Consider the following 13448-nt stretch of genomic DNA (forward strand, 5'->3'; position numbering starts at 1 on the left):
AACAGGAACAGGGCTGACCTGGAGGTACTGCTGTTGCTGTTACTTTTCTTAGCCTTCTTGGGCGGCGGTTCCTTGGCTTTACTTTTCTTGCTGTCTTCCAGTTCTTCCTTCTTTTTGTGCTTCTCCTTCTTCTTCTCCTTCTTGTCTTTCTCCTTCTTCTTTGGTTTGTTTTGCTGTGGCTGGGACAGGGCTGCAAGCTGTTCATGCACTGCTTTAAGCTGAGAGGCAGACACACAAAGATCAAGATACTTTTGCCCAGCACCTCCTTCTCTCCATATTAATCACCTCTCCCTCTCTTTTCTCCATCTTTCAGTACCGCCCGTGCTTTCTTATCTTTTACTACTAACTAGGTCACCTTTTCCAGCTTTTCAGCGCGCTGATTTTTGTATATTTAAGCGTCTTGACCTCCGCAACAGGAAGGAGGCAACCTTTTTATAGAGCCTGGCACAGCTTTTCTCCCCGCTAGGGCAGAAGCGGGCTGCTCGCTTCCTCAGCACCACTCAACGCTTTTACTTCCCAGTGCCAGCAACGTCACGAACTGGAAGGACGCACGCTGGAGCTGCCTGCTCTTTATCTCACCGCCTTCCCCCGCAGAGTGTCAGCTGGCCACAGCGGATAAATCCTCCTCCTGAGGGCTCGGGCAGCCCTGGAGGCGTTCAGCCCGCTCACACGGCAGCACCTGACCGCAGGCAGCGAGCTCCTGCAGCTGGGGACTATTTTGTGCAGCTGCGAGAGCCCTGGGAGGACCGTTCTGGACTGCACCCACTCCTCCGTACTCCACCGGCCCTTTACAGCTCGTGGAGCACTTTACAGCCGACACTCGCTATCAGACAGCGGTCCCAAGGCTGCGAGCTAAATAAAACAAGCCGCCTGAGGCGGTCGAGGTGAAGAAGGACACCCCGGGGCGCCCCCGATCCGTCGGGACGGACACGGTACCTGCTCCTGGAGCTCTGCTAACCGCTGAGCTCGCTCTTCCTCGGAGTCGTCCGACGAGCTGTCGCTGTCCGAGGAGCTATCGCTGCTGCTATCGCTAGAGGAAGGGGGAGCCACCTTGGTCGGAGGTGGCACCACCACGGGAGAAGAGGCTGGAATCACAGGTTCTTCTGGTTCGTCTGGCATCTTAGCGAAGCGCATCTCAAAGACGTCCTGAAAATAGCATGGAAAAAAATCAGGCAGGGTTTGGCAGAGCACCGTGCTACAAAGGCAGTTAGCATCTCCAGGGTGTTCCCCACATACCTGCGGTCTCTACCCGAGCAACAAACACACACACACAGAGTCCCGCCTGTTGCAGACAGCACCATTTCCTCAACGCTCCAAGTCTGCCCTTCGAGTCTGGTTGGAATTTTGACTGCATCCAGGATGGTTTGGGGGGAAAGTTTCCCGGCAAGAAAGGCAAGGTTCGTTTTCAAAGCTGCAACGCTGACGAGCTCAGCTCCAGCACCGCCAGTCGCTCCCTCTCCTTTTCAGCCCAGACACAGGCTGGATTTCCTAAGCGCAACTGCTGCTGCCTACAACAACTGCTCTCCTATGGCCGTGCGGCGAAAACCACCTCGATTAAATCAAACGCTTGTGCGAACACTTCCCCCTTATCCCGACGAGTACGAAGCTGGGTTATTTTCACCGCTACCCCACGGCTGGGAAAGTCGTTTTTCTCTAAAGCCCGATTAAGATCCGCTTTAATTTAAACCTAAGACAAGCCGGCGAGATAAGGAGCGAAAGGCTGATTGTGTTTCTTATCGAGGCAGTTCCAGCGAAAGGCTGTGTGTGTGCTCGCGCCGTTTCGCTCCCGGTACTCGAGGTGAAGCCACCGGCGATCCCTTAGGGACCGGGGCCACAGCAGGAGGCAGGGAGCAGGCGCGGGTGCAGCCGTGAGCTGAGCCAGGCTGCTCCCCCCCGCAGCAGGGTCCTCTCCATCCCTGCCCGCGCCCTCACCGCTCCCGGTCTTGTTTTCTCGTCGAGTTTCCCGGAACAATTGCCACCTGCGTTAGATTTTAATCTCGATGCCACGCTTCCAGCCAAGGTTGTGATCCCTGAGTTGTTTCCCATCAATCCGACTGTTTTGTACACGCCCACGCCACCAAAGCAACTGAAAAAGAGCTGGTTTTGTCCCTGGGCGCGCCCCTCCACGGGGGCACGTTACCACCTGAACTGCCGCGCGATGGGAGAAGCACTTGCAGAAAAAAAACGCCACGTTTTGGGCAAGCGAGACCTGAAAATGGGCTCAGCTCCCCTGCTTTTACGTGTTTAGAAGCCAGGCAGCTCCGCAAGAGCTCAGCTGGTCACTCCAGGCTCCTTCTGGAGGCCCCAAGGAGGAGAGGAGCTTCCAGGAGGGGATCCAGCTGAGCCTCGGGGCTTTGCAGGGAGCGATGCTGAGCCGGGAAGCAGAGGAGCCAACGAAGCAGCTTCGGGAACTCTTTTTTTTTTTTCCTTTTTTACGTAGGAAGGAAAGGAGGCGACATTCTCCTGTCCTGGGTGCGCGGCACCGAGCAGGAACCCGCCACCCAAGGCCCACGGCTTCCTTCTACGCCCCTGCAGTCCGTAAACGTTAGCTGCACGCAAACCGATGCGGATTTCTGTGACTTATTTAAAACCGCTTAGCAAGTCAAACGCCCGGTGACATTGAAGCCCCTGCTTGAACACCGAGCTGACTTTAAGCACGGAACTCCAACGCCTCGCCTTGCAAAGCAGCTTTAAGCACTCCCGAGGACCTGTGACACCTTTGAACAGGAGATGTTTTTCCATCGAGCGCAGACAACAACCGGATCCCCTCTCCCTGCGGCCCACACCTGGGCGCGTGAGATGCTCGCACACGAGGAGCAACCTTCTTCAGCCCCAAGGCTTCCGAGACTTTCAGGTCAGGCTCGTCCTCGCTGTTCATTTAAGGACCTGGTGGTGCTCGAAACTCGCTCAGCATTTCCCTGAGCTCCTTTGTTCGCCCCTCCTCCTTCGTTTTGTGCAGGTGGAGCGCTGCTGGGCGGCATTTCTCCGTCCTGAACCTCCCGTGCCTCTGTTCAGGGCACGCTTCGGGAGCTGCAGATGTTGTTTCGCTGCTTCCATCTGCTGGCAGAAATGCCAAATTCGCTTCTGTGCTCCCCCACACGGGACCAGCAAGGCTGGAAGGGGAAGGAATTGCTTCCCTTGCTGCGCTGCAAGCACAAAGCGCTCCGGAGCACACAGTCGAGGAAAAGGAGAGCTTTCAGAGGGCTTGCAGCACGACAGAGGCACGCAAGAGTGCTTGTCGCTTCGCTCCCCCTGCAACAAGCTGCAGTGCTTCAAGGCGCTGAGTCACCGCGCTTAATGTGTGTTTACAAACTAATTACTGCTCGCCATGAACCAGAAAGTCCGGTGCTTCGTTACCGCCGGCAGCCAATGCTAAAACACTGCTTACATACAATTTCTAAACTCTTTCGGGTCAGGAATAACAACTTCCCAGATCTTTATGCCTTAACACTTAGGGAGGTTGATTTGAAGTCCAGTTGAGCCAAGTTAAAAACAATCAATCGATTCAGAAGCACCTGGGTTAGGAAAAAGCCCTCAACATTTGGAAAACCCCCTAGCACTCCATCTGCGTTCACCAGGAACAGATAAAAGAAAAAAACCCTAACGAGGAAGCAGGTAACCGGCTAATTAACATCTTTGTGATCAGGGATTCTTACTGCTATGCAAATCCCCGGTGCCACCGGCCTGTCCTCGCTTGGACAAACATCAACCAGGACGAAGGCGGTGCCCGGGGCTGTGACTGCAGGCAGAGGGATTTGTTTTGGCCACCCCGGCTGGTTAATGCACAATTCCCAGCTCCACGCCCGAGTGGCACAACCCCGAGGGAGCTCGAGCTCCCTGTTAACACCGGAATTCCTAGAAAATCAGCTTCCAACCAGAAAGCGGGAACAGAGGGATTTGGACAGGGTTAATGCAACGGCTGATGCAAGGACAGGTGAATAACTCGAGTGGGCAGAACCAGGGCTATCTGTTAAGCAACGCCCGGCGCTCCCGGCTGATGGTAACTCACCAACCCGTGCCCAGACTTGCATCCTCAGCCTGGTTTCCAAACCCCAGCAGCGCTCCAGAAACCTCGCTCGCCTGCTTGGCTCCTTCCCACCCGAAATGAGTTCTCTGAGCAGGGAGCAAGCGAAGGGAGAGCTGCTAGCCCGGCTGCCTGGGCTTTGGCACCCACCCCTATCGCGACAGGGAGCTCCAAGAGCCACAAACGCCGGCCAGGAGTCCTCTTGAAATGCGCTTTCGGGGGATCGTTATGCACGGCCACACAAGGAGGGTGAAAAGACACGTTATTAGCCCCGAGGGAATGCAAGGAGCTGAAGTAACCGGCTCCAACCTGCGGAACGTAAAAATCAGCTTTACAAAGCAGCCACGGGGACACTTTCCCTGTCTGCCACCAACACGCGGTCGTGGCGTTGCATTCAAAAAGCAAGATTTTCATCTTTGTGTTGGGAAAAGAGTTTCCCGAGTGGCTCCGGGCAGGGATGGGCTCCTGAGCCTGCCTGCGGGGCTGACTCAGGTGAATAAAATCCCGGTTGCAAAGAGCTTAATGTGTCCTTTATTGCCTCCACGGGGCATCACCTGGCAGCGTCGGCTGCTGAGGACTTTCCCCATAGGACGGGGTGAGAGAAAGAAAAGTCTCAAGTTTCTGCGCAGCTCTTTACAGCTCTGCAGCCTGCGACGACAGTGACCAGAATTTCAGATCAGATCCGGCCGGTTCCTTCTGCTGCTCGCTAGCAAAACGCTTTAGGACGCCACTTGAAGTGGCTGTGAAGTACTTCACTGGACCAAAACAAGAGAACGAGTGGCCAGAGGGCGAGCATCGTGTTTTTCAGCCCTCTGTCAACCGCAGAATCCAGAGGGGGGAAAAAAAAAACCACACCACCAACAGATGCTGAACGCTACGCATTTCACATCAAAAGCGCGCCGAGACACATGTTTAACTCAGTGTACGTTTATCTCAAATTCAACCAGCCCAGAGCTGATTTTACAGAAGCATCACGAGGAAATATCGACCCTAAACTTGATGAAACCTCTCAGGGGTCAACCAACTCCCAAGGATTTCTAGGGATTTCAGGATTTCCTGACGGCCGCCGTGCCATGAAGATGAGAGAAAAGGCTGCGCCAGTGCGAAGCGTGAAAGGTTTGGGAACATCCCCATTAAAATCTAGATGCTAGCCTTGGGCACCGGACACAGGAGTTTACACAGAGCCAGGAACAATCTGGAAGCATTCTTCTCCTATTACTTCCTCTAGAAACTGCTCTTTAATCATTACAGACCCAGCCCAAAGCTATTAATATCCAGTTTCTACTTTTTTTTTCCCTCCCTGAACCTCATGTCCTTCGCGTTTTTCCCAGCTCTGGCGTTTTCTGATGTAAATCAGATCCCTGCTTTCTGAAGGTTAAAAGCAAGCCACGCTGTGGTTTTTTTTTTCCTCCTTTCATACAGCGAGACCCCAACGCCTTGTCATTCAAATAGTCCCTCCGCTCCATTCAGCTCGAGTTCAGCTTTTCTTGTGCAGGGATGGCCAAGAACTGTAAACAGCAAAAATCTCCGCAGGGCTTTTTCTGATGACGCTGTGTTATCTTCCTAAGAAAGAAGCTGAAGCTGCTGCTGAATCCTTCCAGCAAGCCCCACGGTGATGACGAGCACGTGAACAAAGCCTCTTCCCAGCAGCTTTAGCCCTGGTGTCCTTGCACGCTTCTCGTCCCGTCCAGCCCGGACCTCGTGTGCTGTGAACAAGCCCCGCTGAGCCCATCCTGCATCCCCTCCTTCCACTACCGGCACGCGTTTCCACGTGGCTTTTGGGAGGTTACCGCACGTGAAGGCCTCCTGCCGCCCAGTTTGGGTCGGGTTTGATGTGCTAAAGTTATCCAGGAGGGACCAAGAGACAGACGGCACGAAGTTTTAGGAAACGACAGCTGCACCCACAGCCCTCAGAAAGCAAAAACGGGGGAGAAATCAGCATTTAAGTGAAAGACCTGCCTGAAAACAGAGAGACAGGGAATCCTCAAGTGTTTCTCAGTGAGAGCTGCCAAAATGCTTGGGTTAAACGTGCAAAGCAGGAGCGGCCGAGGGCTCTCGGTGAAGAACCACTACTAAGAGAAGCCGCTTTTGCACGGCTCCCGAAGAGAGCTCGGTCTCGCTCAGACCCGCGGGAGTGACGTGCTTCTGAACTGAAGTGAAACAAGGGAACCCAGATGTTTTGGGGGTTTTTTTGGAATACCGGTTCTTGCATCAAGCAAAAACGTCGCTCAACGTACGTGGCTTCTTTTTCAGCTACACCATTCATTACAAAGGTTGCAGGAGCAAGTGGAGTGTAAAACTTCACTGTAAGGATGATCAGGAAGGTAACTACAACGACTGCACCAAGAAGGGGGCACGATCCCTATTTTCTCTACAGGTTTCTCGAGGAGGAAAGAGACGTTTCAGAGCCTTACTTTTTTTTCCCCACTCCTTTACCAAAAAGATAAGAGGACAAGGAAAAGATGCTACGAAACAAAATAGTTCAATGAGGCAAACACAAATCGGGCTGAGTCAGCCCGCTCCTATCGCTTCCACAGCGAGATCTGCTTACCATGCTGGCGTTTCTTTATGCTTTTTGTTATTTTACGTTATTTCTTTGTTATTTGGAGATGATGCACCACTTGTGCCGGAGCAATTAGGAAAGGAAGACGCAGGCACTCCCGGAGAACTGAAGGTGGCCGTGCGGCGCGGTTCTTACCTGCAGTTTCCGTGCCATCGCCACCACCTCGTGATCGGCAGGGTTGTACTTGTAGCAGTTGGAGAACATCAATCGCACGTCGGCTGCGAATTCCTGAGCATCTCTGTATTCCCGGTTCTCCAGTTTAGACTAGAAAGGAAGGGATTAAAAAGAACTTTCAGCTATTAAGGGTGTAAATGCAATAATCCGATTAAGTGAACAAACACAGCACCGTGGCACCCGTGGAGGCTTTGGAAGCCCAAGCGTCTCCCTGCACTGGAACAAATAAGGAAGAATCGCACCAGGTTGACAAAAAAAAATGGAGCAGACCGTGGGCATCTTTAAGGATAACTCAGGGTGTGTTCAAGAGGGGGCAACGTGCTCTTCAGGCTCCCTTCAGATGACAACGACTGCTGGTGCTGGATGTATCAGGGAAGCAGCGCTCGCAGCCAGGATCGCCCACTGAACCCTGGCTCTGTCTGACCTGCAGGCACTGAACCTCCACGCACACCCCCAAGGCCCAATTTCTTCGCAAAAACCAGCTCTGCTCAGATGGATTCCCTGGGAGGAAGAGCTGGTTGTGCTCAAGGGTCAGCTGAAAAAGGAGCTTTGTTCGAGGCTAAGACACCGGGGACGGGATTCAATCGCCATGCCCGCTTTTGGGGTTCCCAAGCTCGCCATCTAGCCTCCCTATCCTGGAAGAAAGCCGACCTCCGCAGAGTGGGATGCCGACACCTGACCTAAGAGGAGCCAGATCTGCTCTAACGCCCCTGGCAGAGGCTTGAGACGATGGTGCTGCATCCAGCCGGGAGCGCCGGGCGACGCCAGCTGAGCGCGGAGGCTTCCCGAGCCCCGTGCAGATCTCACGCCCTCTCTGGGAAAGAGGGGCTGAACTTGAAAACAAGCAAACGGAGAAAGCCGAGCAGCTGTCTCGGTGATGTCTGCCAAGGGTGAGCTCAGACAGGCGCACGGCGATACCACCAGCGCTCCGTTTGCAGCGCTGGGGGGTTCTGCACGGCAGCCCTGCAGCCTGCTGTCGATCAGAGGGCAAGCAGCCCGAGCTACAAAGCTTCACGGCTGGAAACGAGCCTCTGTGTATCACCGAACGGGACGTGAGCGCCAAGGTACGAAGCCAAGGAGCGTGAAGATCTTGATTTATCAACACTTGCCTGCACCATCTGCTGATTGACTCGGGTTTTTGTCCGCTGGAGACGAGGAGAGCGCAGCCCCGAGGGCTCGCTCGCTGCTCTGCCGCGCTTGCCAAGAGGGAAGCCGAAGCCGATGGCGCGCTTGCAGAGGGGAAACATCTGGCCACCGGCGCCCGGAGCCAGCATCAGCAATTCATTTCACGCAGCCAGGTGGCAATTACTGCGGGCAGCACGGTATGTGCCTATCAGCCCGGACCGTGCTTGCATTACTGAGCCAAAGCAAAGAATTTCATAACGCGTTCCCAAGCTCTGGCTCAGGAAGATCCCAAACGCGAGGCTGAAAATGGTTTTTGCCACTGCAACTCCTTCGATGGAACAGAAGGGAAGAGAAACGTGCTCCTAAGTCACCCTTCAGCAAAACGGTTTGAGCGCAGCGGCGAAGGAAGAGCTGAAATCCCCGCGCAGACCTGGCGCAACCTCAGTAAGGAGAAGGCTGCGGGAAGGAAGAATTCCCTCCTCTCGTTGTAAAACGCAAGCCCAAATTGGGTGAAGCAGGATTCAGCCCTAACCTTTTCTGCTTACAGGTGAGTTCATCACAGAGCCGGGAAGTAAAAGACTTGTCAGTAATGAATTAATGCTTCAAGTGGAAACGTGGATTACGTTGAAGTCACATTTCTACAATCCGCGACGCCAGCCTATCGGCAGCAGAACCTACCTCTGCTTAACAGAAGGCTGATTCAGACAACTTCAGGAACACGGGCCCTTATTTTAAGAGAACAGAACACGTTTTGTTTTAAATCCAATCCCCTTATTAGTGTAATTTATGCTCTCTGAGGCCATCTCCTGGGCTAAGAACAGAAAGCGTAGATTTAGACAGCAATGGAAATTTTCTATTAAAAAAAAAACAAAACGGGCAAGCGTTTCCTAAGAGCCCTTCTGGAAGGATGATGGGTTGTTTGTTTTTTTTTCCAAATGTCACGATAACAGCAACAGGCAAATAAGAGGGACCGAATGTACGAGAAACCCAGGGCCAAGAAAAGCCTGGCAGACATCTGAAGGCGCTGGGTGCGCACGCGCCGGGAGGAGTCGTCGTCTCCTGCGCCATCCACGCCCTGCCAAGCCCCCGACCTCCCCACACCTCCCGTGAAGCTGAGCTTACTTTGATCGTGCTCAGATCCATGGGATGTTTAATGATATCGCAATAGTCGTGCAGTCCCAGTGCTTCCACATCCACAGGTTTGTAGAAGGGCCAGGCGTAGGCAGCGTGCTTCTTGGCAAACATCTCTTTGATGATGCCGCTGCAGTATTTTAACTGCTCGGACACTTTGCTACTCTTCTCTACCATGTGCTGCTGGGAATCTGGGACGTCCTTCTTCGGGGGCTTCACCGGTCGGCTGCTTTCCCTCCGCGGCCCCAGCTTGGTGGACTTGGGTTCAGCAGGCAGCGATGATGATTCATGAATCGGGTCTATGGTCGTCGGTGTTGTGGTGTCTGCTTTCCTCTTCACTCCTTTTTTCGTCTACAAGCAAGAAAGAAATCAGGATTACCAAGGGCCGTACGCTGTCTTCGACCGACTTGTGCTCCTCGTAGCACGACTCGGGCTCAAGCTGCGGCACGGAGGCAGCGCTACGGGGTGGAAGTTGGAAGGCCTCCCCTACATACTCGAGATACTGTCTGCCTGCACCGAGCTCTGCAGAAAACCATGCGGATTAGCTCTGTCGTACCAAGAAAGGTCAAGAGCGTGAGTCACTTCAGTAAGCCGAGATTTCGTCCTGAGTCACGTAGGGCTTAAATAAGGAAGAGGATGAATTCCACGCGAGGCTGGGTGGAATTCGTGCTGGCTAACTTGTGTCTAAGAGGGGTCCCCGCAGGCTCCTTTTCTACTCAATAGAGAGGAGGAAGCCTTTTCCAAACAGGAATCTTTTGACCAAACTGTGGTCGTCTGCCTTAAAACGAAACCCCAGCGGTGGAGACCTGGCACGGACACCGGCGCTGCAGCTCTTCCCACCCAGCTGAGGCACCGAACCACCCCGATCCCGAGCCACGACCGCAGGAACCACTCACCTTCACGGGCTGAGCGGGTGTGGGGATGACGGGAGGGTGAGGCTGGATGGGTTGGGGGGCCGGGGCCGGCGGAGCGGGGGCCTGGGGGGCCGGCGGAGGCGGCGCAGGAGGCTGAGGAGGCACCATCGTCATTACTGGCATCTGGACGATAAGGTCGGGGGTGACAGAAGGGAAGGAATGAGTCGTCTGCGCCGACTGGAGGTTCTGCTGCGGAGCCTGCGTCTGCGCCGGGGACGCCGCCTGGGTCGCATTCTGTACCGTCGATGATCCTGGCTTGGATGTCACTGCCGAAAGAAAGGAAAGGAAAAGCGTTGCTTCTCTCTTCCAACTCAATCGCTTTAACGGGAAAACAATGTTTCATAACGAGCGCTCTCGCCACTTAAATAGTATTGCTCGTTAGATAATTAATACTTTGCAGATCCTGTTCTTGAGCAACCAGTCAGGGACAAACAATCGTCACGTTTTCCTTAATGAGAAGTATTTGTACAGCTTGCTAGGTGAGATGGTGAAGAAACTCAGGACCTAACTGTACCAAAACCACTTCAGCAAAGGACCAAGGACCAGGCCAAAGGCGTACTCCTCTCTTCCCCTTCTCCTTACAGGAGACTTTGGGGAGGCAGGGTACGGAGCTGAGCGTTGTCACCTTCCCCTGCCTACCCTTTTGTCCCAGGCAATGGCTCTTGACTCTAATTTTGGAGCCAAACCGTGCTCTGTTACCGAGAGCAGGAGTCTCTTACTGGTTGGTGGCTCAACTCCTCCAAACCCCTTCCGTCCTGGGGAAATCTCTCCCGACAGCTAGCGAGCAAACTCATCGCTAGATCACATCAAACACGGAGCAACCGCAGAGGTTCGGACACCAGACGGGAGAGCAGGAGAGTGGGGAAGACCGGAGCTGCTGCCTCTTTGCGGGGCAAAGCTCCCAGCAAGTTTCCAGACTCTCCGGTGGAAGGCGTTGCGAAACGCCCTCCGAGCGGCGATGCTTGGCCGGGACGCAGCGCGAGACGGAGGCATCAGCAAAGCCGGATCCAGCCCCAAGTCCCCAGTCCCGCAGGAGGATTGGTAGCAGCGGCTCATTATTACAGGAGCGCCTCCTGCCAGGTATCAAACGGCCCTCCGAGAGGCCTTGAATTTGTATGCCCAAGGGAAAGCCGGGCTCTTGAGCTGTACCCGTCCAGAAGGACTGGGTTTTGGCTGCTCTTTCACCAGGGAGAATCTCCCGCGAGGGATACGTCAGCGGGTGCTCACCGTATCGTGCCTTTCGGACCACCCAGCAGACCTTCCGAGGCTGCCCCCAAAATACATTTGTTAAGAAAAGAGCTGCAGCCAGACCCGCTCCCGGGAGCTGCAGCGGCTGCGATCCCACCGGAGAAACGTTGCGTGGTAACGGGCGAGCTGCTGAGCTTACATCCGCGAAAAAGAAACTGCGGGCTGCTGGCAGCATAAACCTGGGAGCTTTCAGCTCCTAGCAGAGCGATGACCACGCTCCTGGGCTTTGCCAGGAGCAGGAGTGAGCTCTGGGAAGTGCCAGCGCGTCCTCCAGCGCATGTGCTACTCACAGATGTGATCGAGAGCAGCTGGGCAGCGACACGTCCAGGTAGAGCGGACGCGATTCGCCTCCTGCCTTGCAGGAGTTCCTAACACAAACGGGTTATCTCACAAAAACCCCGGCGGGCATCGTTTTTCCAGCACGTTTTGAGCCCACCGCTCCCCGAGCCGAAGCAGAGCCCGTACAACGAGAGGCGAAGGCTCTGGTGTGAGCTGAGCTCACCGAGCATTCGTCCTCAGCGAGCGGCGTCGCTTCGGCTCCCTACCAAACCGCGGGCCGAGGCGACGCAGCGGGCGTGCTTGCGAATGTTAACCCTCACGGCATCAGGAGTACAAGAAAAGGGCTGCTGAGAAAGGTCACGGTCAACAAACTTCCTGAGCGAGGAGGGTTTCTCCTTGCACACGCGGTCAGAATGCGATAACGGGGTAGAGAGAAATGGGGGAGAGTGCCAACAAAAAAAAAAAAAAAAGGCAATAAAAAAATCTCAAATGCAAGCGATGGTGTTCGGGTCACACGCCTCGTGCAGGAAAAATTCCATCAGTCAGCTTCCAAATCTGCTCCCCGTGGCCAAGGAGCTGCTAGCAGTGGAGACGTGTTAGTGGCAAGCAGAGGAAAACTGCAAAGGGAAGGAAAAACGCATAAAGCCCCGACGATTAAAGCAGTTCCAGATGTTAGAACTTGTGACTTTTTTTTTCTTGTGGTGTTTTAGACAAAAAAGACACCTAAGGTAAGTCCCTCCGGTACGGAAAGACGACAACCGACAAGCAGAAAAGGCTCAAGGGACTTAGCAAGTACTGCTGCTGATGGCGCAGAAGCACCTTCTCTTCCAGCAGCTCCCAAGGAGGGGGTTTGACAGCAACCCCCAAGGCCAGACTTTGTTTCTACTTGCCCCCGTGCCCTCTGAGGGCTGCCCACGGAGCTCCCTGGGCCGCCACTGCTGCTTTTCGCTCGAAACCTCAGAAAACAGCCCGTTCGATCGCAGCACCATCGGTCTGACGGCGAGGCTCGGGACGGCCGCGAGGTTCACAGCACAAAGCACTCCGCAAGGGTTACGGGATGCTCGTGCAAGCTCACGGACAGTAAATGAATCGGGGCAAAGCAGCTGAGCGGCTTTTTGGTGCCACTGCAAGCTCGCCAGTGGCGTGCTCCCGCGCGTGACGCTTTGATAAAGCAATCGCCTCGGCATCGCGCAGCGGTTTTGGTCAGAGAAATGAGGATGGCACAAGGTCGACATGACACACGTTAACTCAAGAGCTGGATCTCCAAACCAAAGTGAACATGCTTTCTGATGGGGTGCCGCTGAGATCGGTCATGGCCGGGACGCTCTCAGCCCCGTTATGAATGATCTGGCGCCTTCGCAGGCCGAGGTGCGCGGCGCGGCCCCGCAGGACGGACGTCTCGCTCTGCCAGCTCCGCGTCGGGAAGAGGCTATGGGGCATGGCGGGTAACCGGTTGAAGCCGAGCTCTTGGGGTGATGTTATGGCCAAAAATGAGCTAATGAAATCCTTGAGGTGTAAACAGGGGAAGGGGAAGGCTATTTTACCTCTGCATTTGGCACAGTATTCTAGTAGCAGTCACATCTATGTCCAGTTATGGTGTCCACAGTTATTTATGTGAAAAACTGGAGAGGGTTCATAGAAGAGCTGTAAAGGAGGACTAAGAGATTGGAAACATTCCTTATAGCGAAAGAAGCCGGTTATTACGGAGAACACAGATTTGAAAACACGGGAGTCTTCAATATAACAAAGTTACTTAAAGAGGAGACAGCGGTTCAGGGTTTAGAGCAGAAACATATTACGAAAAATACGTAACGCGGCAACTAGCTAGCGAACTCCTTCTCAAAAGTGCCAGTAGAGATTTTTTTTTGCACTCTATTTTAGATGTTCTTCTACAAGACAGACTTCTAAACGAGGTGGTGTTGGTACTGCTCTTTCACGTGACGTAGCAGGCAGAGGACTGGACTGGATGAGCACAATGGTGCCTTTTGGT

At 54.1% G+C, this 13448-nt stretch overlaps 1 protein-coding gene across 7 annotated transcripts in view; it reads right to left on the bottom strand.

Annotated features, from left to right (window-relative positions):
* BRD4 (bromodomain containing 4) overlaps nt 1-13448 on the bottom strand; it is a 62313-nt gene that overhangs the window by 18411 nt on the left and 30454 nt on the right. For all 7 annotated transcript variants that reach the window (XR_010827154.1, XM_066986516.1, XM_066986512.1 and 4 more), the window contains 5 exons: nt 9914-10197; nt 9009-9368; nt 6723-6851; nt 937-1146; nt 19-218 (listed from right to left, as the gene is read on the bottom strand). Coding sequence is in view for 6 of the 7 variants with exons in the window: in XM_066986516.1 (XP_066842617.1) it covers nt 19-218; nt 937-1146; nt 6723-6851; nt 9009-9368; nt 9914-10197 (1183 nt within the window). In the remaining variant the exon portion in view is untranslated. The remainder of the gene's footprint in view (nt 1-18; nt 219-936; nt 1147-6722; nt 6852-9008; nt 9369-9913; nt 10198-13448) is intronic.

This window comes from Anser cygnoides, chromosome 34, assembly GCF_040182565.1.
Source record: "Anser cygnoides isolate HZ-2024a breed goose chromosome 34, Taihu_goose_T2T_genome, whole genome shotgun sequence".
NCBI lineage: Eukaryota > Metazoa > Chordata > Aves > Anseriformes > Anatidae > Anser > Anser cygnoides.